Source organism: Hipposideros armiger, unplaced genomic scaffold (genome assembly GCF_001890085.2).
Source record: "Hipposideros armiger isolate ML-2016 unplaced genomic scaffold, ASM189008v1 scaffold_74, whole genome shotgun sequence".
Classification (NCBI taxonomy): Eukaryota; Metazoa; Chordata; class Mammalia; order Chiroptera; family Hipposideridae; genus Hipposideros; species Hipposideros armiger.
In genome coordinates, this window is record NW_017731424.1 from 2,245,253 (window position 1) to 2,254,360 (window position 9,108).

The 9,108-nt window shown below is 53.7% G+C and overlaps 1 protein-coding gene across 1 annotated transcript in view; it reads left to right on the top strand.

Annotated features, from left to right (window-relative positions):
- The window catches only part of GRK5 (G protein-coupled receptor kinase 5), a 228,861-nt gene that overhangs the window by 169,408 nt on the left and 50,345 nt on the right, over window positions 1-9,108 (top strand). The window contains exon 4 of the mRNA XM_019642921.1: window positions 1,677-1,754. Within this exon, the coding sequence (XP_019498466.1) occupies window positions 1,677-1,754 (78 nt within the window). The remainder of the gene's footprint in view (window positions 1-1,676; window positions 1,755-9,108) is intronic.

The window sequence follows — 9,108 nt, forward strand, 5'->3', positions numbered from 1 at the left end:
CTCCACGAGAGGAGAAATTGTACTCAGAGGAAGCTCACTCACTTCAGGTGGAAATGTGCCCGGCTGCCCCTGTGGGCATCTCAAGTGCTGCCTGCGCTTCTCTTCTTCTGCGAGGGTCTTCCGGGCTGGCCTGGGGGGAAATTGGCCCCTAGACACTGGGTTGAGAGAGTGCCTTGAACCGGGCCAGGAGGCCTGGGGCGTCTTAACACCACAGTGAAACAGAGGGGGGAGGAGTTTCAGTTTGTCTGTGATTGTCTTTGTTTCTTTTGAAATAGCTATACTTTTGGACTAAGACTGACAAATCCTTGGGTGGTAGATTTTGAAATGGTTATAAATAATTTGCAATTAGTTCCTTTGTCTAAGTGAGAAAGGCAAGCTCACCCGGGCTTCTCATTAACCCCAGGGCTTTATCCATTGGGCAAGTGCATCAGATGTGAGTAAAGGAGCCCCTCTTGGGTCAAGGAAAAGAAAAAGGTCTGCCTTTCAGAGGCCTCACTTCTTTAGAGCCCAGGTCCCACCGGCTTGGCCTGCGACCTGGAGTCCTAAATTCCTGGGTGTCGTTAAGAAAGAGCTCAGGCTTGGAGGTCCAAGTCCTGGTCCTGCCACCTCCCCCTGAACGACCCTGGAAACTCTGCTGACTCCCCCGTTCTTCATATGTGGATGAAGGGCTGTAATGGTGGCCCCGGTGCCCCCCCGCCCCACTTCACTACCTGGGCTCTTCTGAGGTTCAGAAAAAAGCACCTGAAAAATCTCTGTGTGCACTTGAAAGCTAAAACGTTGCAAAGGGTAAGGCATCCATGTTATTTTTTTCTCTTGCAAGGTGTAATAATAACAATGGTGGTCCTTGTAGCAACTGTTAATTGAGTATTTATGTGCCCAGTTCTGGCCTAAGAGCTTTATCACATTCTATCGGCACGATCACCCTATAAGTCAGTGCTTTTTCCATCTGCATTTTATAGAGGTTAAGGAAGTTGTCTAAGGCAGCGGTTCTCAACCTGTGGGTTGCGACCCCTTTGGGTGTCGAACGACCCTTTCACAGGGGTCGCCTAAGACCATTGGAAAACAAAAAGATATTTACATTATGATTCATAACAGTAGCAAAATTACAGTTATAGAGTAGCAACGAAAATAATTTTATGGTTGGAGGTCACCACAACATGAGGAACTGTATTAAGGGGTCACGGCATCAGGAAGGTTGAGAACCGCTGCTAAGGTCACGCAGCTTGTAATGTCTGAGTGATCTAAGGCAGCCTCTTGGGGGTGGGCCTTCCAGTTTGGTGGCTTATTTTCTAGTGGCTTGCTTTGATTTATCTAAGCCACCCAGCTGCCTGGCATCTCAGACCCAGCAGCCTGGATGCCTGGCCCTCGTCACCAGAAGCTCTGACCCAGTTGGTGTGGAGTGGGGCCTAAGCCACCAGAGTTTGCTCCCCGGTGATTCTGATGGGCAGCCTGGGAGGAGAACCGCTGTTCTAAGCACACATCCACAGATGGTGCAGAGCAGGCTGGACTGGACATCAGGTCTTCTCCCGGCTCTGGACCTCAGCTCCCTGCCCTGTAGAAGGAAGACATTGGTCAGGGGACCTCCAGGGTGTCTTCTCTAGGGGCCTCCAAGGTTCTGTAACTATAAGAAGCTCATGAGCGAATCTATTATTGTTCTTTTCCTTCTTCTGTTTTAGGCAGAATATGAAGTTACTCCAGATGAAAAACTGGGAGAAAAAGGGAAGGAAATTATGACTAAGTACCTCACCTCAAAGGTAAGAGGCCACCCAAACCAGGAGGAATGGGAGGGCTTCTCCGGGAAGAAGGGTCCCCAGGGCTGTGCCAGGCCGTGTGGGGAGCTGTGAAGCACGGGGCTGCTGGCTGCCGTTGGTCTCCAGAGATCCAGAATTGTCAGCCTCCCCCAGAGAGCGCACATGCCTGGGAGGGCCAAGGCGGGTGCTCCAGGCCAGGCCAGCAGGGGCGGCTCTGAGAGGTCGCTGTGGTGGGGAAGGTCCGAGGGGGATCGGGAGGGAAAGGGGGTGGCTGAAGCTGTGTTGGCAGAGGCCATGTCAGTTGAACACGTAATAGAATGCGGAGTATCTGAAGTAGGTTCTGGAGTACACTGGAGGGCGACAGGCCACCCTGACCCCCGTCCAGAGTACCCCGTCATGGCTGAAGGAAGAGAGACAGCACACCCTGCCTCCCCATCCTGGTGGCCTTGGTTCCCTGCTTGTGTCTTTATCCCCCCCAACTTGATAGATGAATGTGTTCTCCATCCAGTTCAAAGAGCCCGGCCTGGGATCCTGGGGTTTAGTCTGAGCTGTTCTACCTATGCAGTCAAGTCATGTTCCCTCCCTGGGCCTCAGTTTCCCTTTGTTAAAAGTGGCCCTGCCTGCCAGACCCAACCTCCTGGAGGCATCGAGAGCCTGAGGTGAGACTGGTATGCAAACAGCTGTGGGTGTGTCCTGCATCCCTGTGGGCCAGCTTGGCACCATCGTCACCCAGGATGTCGACACTGTGGGCACCAGTCCCCCAGGAAGTCTGCGTCTCATGTCCCAGGCTGCTGGTGGACTGAGGTGACAGCAGCCTGAGTGACCGGGTCCTGGATGTTGGTCCATCCACACACAGTGTGGCAGGGGTGGCAACACACAGGCACATAGGTCAGGAAATGGCCCTACCCCTAACTTTCTATGGGATCCTGGTCTTCCTCTCCCCGGGCCTCAGTGTTCTCTGCTGTAAAATGGGTAAGGCTTCACCAGATCATCTCTGGGTCCCTGCAAACTGGACAATCACAGAATCTATCCTCTCCAAGCCCACACTGAGGGAATGACAAGCGATGCACGAGACAAGAACCAAACAACAAGAAGCAGACAGTGGGAGATGCTTCCAGGCTGGGAGAGATGTATTGCCAACGAGACACAGAGACCCCAGGATGTAACATTTAGCCCCTGGAGAAAGGCAGCCCCTGAGCCAGCCAAAAGTATTCATCCATCAGTTAATTCTTAATTAGCTTAATTCAAAAGGCCCCAGCTGCCTGCCACCTTGAGGGCGCTGACCCCCTTGGCTGGCGTCAGCTGAAGGCACTGAAACGTGGATGCTGTAGCTCCTCAGGTGGGCTGTGGATAGAAGGAACCCAGGTCACGGACAGCAGATTCTCCAGCAACAGCTGGGCTGCTGAAAGCCTGCACCGCCCCCCTGTGAAGGCATCCAGGGTGACACGAGGGGTTTAAACCCACATTAGCTCCTTCACCCCAGGGGGGGCATACGAATAGCAGCTCACTGGCTGAGTGCCTAAATGTTCTCTGTGATGGTTCCAGCCTCCAAGAGATGAGAGACAGCTGTTTACAGGTGGCTGCCAGGGCCGAGAGGGAGTGACCCGCTACGGGACAGCACAGCTGATGGACGCTTCAGCAGCCCTCTGTGAAGGCAGTTTCCACGTGGCTCGGCTCCACCTACCTCTGCATCTGGGCCCCCTCGGGGCAGCCCACTTGCTTGGGTTCCCTCCAGACAATGGCAACTAACATGTACTGAGGCCCCACTGGGTGCAGGCACCATTTCACTTAGTTCTCATTGTCACCGCATGATGTGATGCTATTGGCTCCACCTTACAGATCAGGACAGGGAGGTCAGGAGGGGCTGTCACTGTCCCGGGTCACACAGCCGGGGTTTGAGCCCAGGTCGGGGTGACCCCAGGGCCCTTGGTCTGTCCCCTGGGGTGCACGGCTTCCCACCCCTGCCCCCCCACTGCCTTCCATTGCCCCCGCCCCGTGAGCCTGCCGGCCTGGCCGACCTCAGCGAGGATGAAGTGGTTCTTCGCCCGGTCTCCTTGGCTCTTCTGGCCTATCCAGGGGCTGCTGTGGGGGCTGCTTCCCTCTCTTCCCCTTTGGCCAACCCCATCCAGAAGCTCCTGCTAGGGGACCCCAAGCTGGGCCCTCCAGGCCCCTGCTCAGCGCTGCCTCCGTCTCCTGGAGGGATGGGGCCCAGACTCCCCGTCAGCTCAGACGGTTTTACAAGTGCCTCGGAGCCTGCCAACATTTTTTCCTTAAGTATTCCTCAGTTTTTAAAATTTAAACCACACCATATGTTATGGCCCAGGGGCCTGGGGGAGGTGGTCAAAGCGCTCCCATGGGTTGGCTGTTTTCCTACAATAAATTTGGCACCGCCTTCCCAGGCCTTCCTGTAGCCGCCCTCTCCACAGCCTGTTTTACTTCTCAGTCCTGCAGATGCCCGGGTGCTGGGGAGCAAGGGGCCAGGAGCGGGGCCCAGCTAGTGGCCGAGGCCCCAGCATTGGCCCTGAGGCCTTGGAACAACCCCCAGAGCCATTGTCTACAGACCCAAATCATCCTTACCTTGGGCTCCCCTCAAGTTGCAGCTCCTGTGTCTTGGCTCCAAGCAGCATTTTCCAAAGGGTAGGCCATAGGACGCTGGTCTTGAGAGGCTCTGAGGAAAAACCACCTCTGTAGTCATCAGTGTGGGCAACACCGCATGCCACATCCTCCTTTAAAGATTCACCCAGCATGTGAGTGTAGTAAAGGCTCTGAGAGGTCCTGCAATAAAGAAACCTGTTTAGGGCCGGCCGAGTGGTTCGTTGGTTAAGAGCTGGCTTGGGACGCCAGCTCTGAGCAGCAGGGTCCCGATTCGGATCCCACGAGGGCCAATGACACTGCCCTCCAGCTAAGATGCTGAACAACAGCTCGACCTGGAGCTGGGCTGCCGTGAGTGGCCGGCGACGGCGTAGGCTGCAGTGGGGCTGGCCGGCAGCAGGTGTGAGCCGCCATGAGTGGCCGTCCAATGGCCAGTGAGCGACTGCCTCACCCGGGAAGAGCGCAANGAGGAGCAGCTGGGCCTGGGGCAGGGGTCTGGAGAGCCACAGCCCTGAGTGGGCCAGACAAGAGGTGACAGCACAGCCCCTCTGACAGCTGCTGGTAAATTCATCACCTCTACCCGAGAGAGAAGTGCACACCCCTTTCCGCCTTCCTCCTTTTGAACTTTTGCCCCAGCCAGGACCTGTCTCAGGCTGGTGGCTGTGGTGCTGTCAGTAAGGTCCAGGGTCACCTTGGGGCCACGCCTACTACTGTCTGTCTATACCCCCCTGTGGCCAGTGGTCCATTGCTTCCTCCCTTCTTCCTCTGGTCCTGCCCCATCTGCTGCCCTAAGGGGGCCAATGAATCCCTTCCTGACCCAGACCCAGGTGGGCTCCTCATATGGCAGCTGGAGACCAGAGAATAGTCTGATCAGGCAGCAGCATATTGGGGCTGGGTCTTCAAAAGAGGGGTGCAGGAACCCATGATGCCCAGGTGGGAAGGGAGCTAGCAGATCGCTGCCCCTCATCCTTGCCTGCCCCTGCGGCATGGTGGAAAGTGGCTCTGGAAGGGCAAATGGTGACCCCTCCTCACCCCCATGGTCAGCATGGGCAAGACACCAGGGCTCGTGTGGACGGAGCCAGGGATTTCTCCAGAAAGGGCCATGGTGAGCAGCACTGCCAGCCAGGCACATCACTTGCCCCTGCCATGAGGACTCTGGAAAAGCTGACCACATCGGTAATTATAGAAGTCGGAGGTGGGAGACCTCATAGCGTCTCTGACTTCATCTTCCTGTCAGGGCAGAAGAGGGTCCCCTGGGAGAAGGAGGTGACATCTAAAGTTAGCCAGAGACCAAAAGGAATTCAGCTCAGACTCTCTGCTCTTTAAACCAGTTTGAAAATATGGCAGGTCCCCTTTGATCAGCTTGCAATTTTCATGTTTTTAAAAATCGTCTGTGGGAAATGTCTTAATAATAAGGAGTACATATTTTCACCAGCATTTTCTGAGATTGATGATCGCTATTAGAGCAAGCCAAGAGAATGAAATATTAGGTTTGTAAACTGGGTATACACAGGTGTTTATACTATTTGGCAGCCACAGATACATAAATAATTCTTTTCGCCTTAAACGCCACGCAGTATTTTGCTCTTTGTGTTAGAGCAGCATCTCTTTCCCCCAAGGTTATTCCTGCCTTTGGCATAAATCACAGTGCTAAGACAAGGCTCATTGAATGATGCCCCCTTGGCTGGCACCTTGGATGTATCTGGGGAAGAGAAATACCCTCTGAGTGGATTGGCAGAGGTGCTCTGGCTGTTAGGGACGAGCTCTGGGCAGGAGAAGGTTTCAAATGGGCATTACAGCGGAGACGACAGACAGCGTGTGCCCTCTCTGTTGGGGGAGGGGACAGGGCCCACCTCCCTCTGTGGTTGCAGGAAACTCCCTGACAGATGGAGGTCACAAGGGCATGCCTTGCACGTGGTGTACCTCTCTTGTCATTGAAGTCGTTGTCTGGCTGCCGTTTCCCGAGCCAGCTCTAGTTATAATGTTCTATGCTGGTGGCCCTACCTCTTCTTTGCTGCTTATGTTTTCTGGTGTAAGCTGATTTCAGCAGCTTTTGCCCACTACCTGGGCAGGGGTGTTCCCCCTGCAGTGGGTTCCCGGGTGGTCCCTCGCCTCTGGTAATGTGATGTGCCTGAGCTCTGCAGGTGGCCTCTCCAGACGTGTCCCCCTCGGGGGTCATTGTGGAGACATGGCCTGTCACTCCAAGTGACTTAATCAGTGTGGAAAGCCCAGCTGGAAGCCTTCTGTTGGTTTTCTGCCTCCAACACAAATGCTCTTCAAGTGACGGTGGCCTGATGTGGACTCTCAAAGAAAGGCCTTTTGATCCAGGGCTGGGAGGCCTGTCCCCGCGTGCTCCCGGCTGCCTCCCTGTGGAACTGTGGCGCCCCGCCGCCCAGCCAGGCCTCTGCTGGGAGGCAGCTGACCTAAAAGTGATGTTATTTTTTTTAACGTGGGTTTTAGTACCTTGAGCAATAATATTTTCAGCTGGTTATTGAGGCTGATTAGTGAGCCTCAGGCCTCCATTTGGTTAAAACGAGCTGCCCTCACAGATATATTTTGGGACAGCGCAAATCCAGGGTTCTGCATGGGATTGAGTTACCCCAAAAGGTGGTCGGCCATTTGCCTGGGGCCTGGGCCTTGCAAAGCAGTCTGGGTAAATTCCCATGGTGCCAGACCACTCGGCGGGGTTTCCAGGGCTGTGGACCCTGGGTGCTTCTCTCCTCATCCTGGAAAATGGGTGGTCGGTTGTGCTCTAGAACTCTCAGCCCCTTGAGAGATGCAGCGCCCAGCCCTGTCACTTGCTAGCTCTATTGTATTTGAACGGGTTATATTTGGCCTCTGAAAGTGTGAGCTCCATCTGTAAATTGGGAATGATAATACCATCTTGTAGGGTGAGCCTAGAATCTACTGCATACTGTGTGTGGGTGGGTGCGTGCACATGTCTGCCAGCTTGGGGGTATTGTTGGGGAGCACAGAATGACAAAAATCACAGGAAAAGCTCAAGAAGGAGCCTCCTTCGCTCTTTAAGTGGTCTCAAGACATCATCAATCAAACTGAATCATCAAAAAATGACCAGTCCCCCAAAACTCATCCTAATGGTGAGGAGGCACTGGCTTTGGGAGAGAGAGGCCCTGAGGCGGGCGGCCCAGTGGCAGTTGGGAGGCCTGTGCTTCTGTACTGGCTCTGCCATGACCAGCTGTGTGACCTTGGGCCCGTCCTTCCCTTCTGAGCCCCAGTGTCCAGCTCTGTAAAGTGAGTGGGTTGGATTCTTTCTAGAAGCACCATCCCACAGTCCTGTGATTCTAATGATGGTAGTGTCACTGTTTCTTCCTTGGAGAAAATCATTGACTCTTGATTCTCCACGAGAGGAGAAATTGTACTCAGAGGAAGCTCACTCACTTCAGGTGGAAATGTGCCCGGCTGCCCCTGTGGGCATCTCAAGTGCTGCCTGCGCTTCTCTTCTTCTGCGAGGGTCTTCCGGGCTGGCCTGGGGGGAAATTGGCCCCTAGACACTGGGTTGAGAGAGTGCCTTGAACCGGGCCAGGAGGCCTGGGGCGTCTTAACACCACAGTGAAACAGAGGGGGGAGGAGTTTCAGTTTGTCTGTGATTGTCTTTGTTTCTTTTGAAATAGCTATACTTTTGGACTAAGACTGACAAATCCTTGGGTGGTAGATTTTGAAATGGTTATAAATAATTTGCAATTAGTTCCTTTGTCTAAGTGAGAAAGGCAAGCTCACCCGGGCTTCTCATTAACCCCAGGGCTTTATCCATTGGGCAAGTGCATCAGATGTGAGTAAAGGAGCCCCTCTTGGGTCAAGGAAAAGAAAAAGGTCTGCCTTTCAGAGGCCTCACTTCTTTAGAGCCCAGGTCCCACCGGCTTGGCCTGCGACCTGGAGTCCTAAATTCCTGGGTGTCGTTAAGAAAGAGCTCAGGCTTGGAGGTCCAAGTCCTGGTCCTGCCACCTCCCCCTGAACGACCCTGGAAACTCTGCTGACTCCCCCGTTCTTCATATGTGGATGAAGGGCTGTAATGGTGGCCCCGGTGCCCCCCCGCCCCACTTCACTACCTGGGCTCTTCTGAGGTTCAGAAAAAAGCACCTGAAAAATCTCTGTGTGCACTTGAAAGCTAAAACGTTGCAAAGGGTAAGGCATCCATGTTATTTTTTTCTCTTGCAAGGTGTAATAATAACAATGGTGGTCCTTGTAGCAACTGTTAATTGAGTATTTATGTGCCCAGTTCTGGCCTAAGAGCTTTATCACATTCTATCGGCACGATCACCCTATAAGTCAGTGCTTTTTCCATCTGCATTTTATAGAGGTTAAGGAAGTTGTCTAAGGCAGCGGTTCTCAACCTGTGGGTTGCGACCCCTTTGGGTGTCGAACGACCCTTTCACAGGGGTCGCCTAAGACCATTGGAAAACAAAAAGATATTTACATTATGATTCATAACAGTAGCAAAATTACAGTTATAGAGTAGCAACGAAAATAATTTTATGGTTGGAGGTCACCACAACATGAGGAACTGTATTAAGGGGTCACGGCATCAGGAAGGTTGAGAACCGCTGCTAAGGTCACGCAGCTTGTAATGTCTGAGTGATCTAAGGCAGCCTCTTGGGGGTGGGCCTTCCAGTTTGGTGGCTTATTTTCTAGTGGCTTGCTTTGATTTATCTAAGCCACCCAGCTGCCTGGCATCTCAGACCCAGCAGCCTGGATGCCTGGCCCTCGTCACCAGAAGCTCTGACCCAGTTGGTGTGGAGTGGGGCCT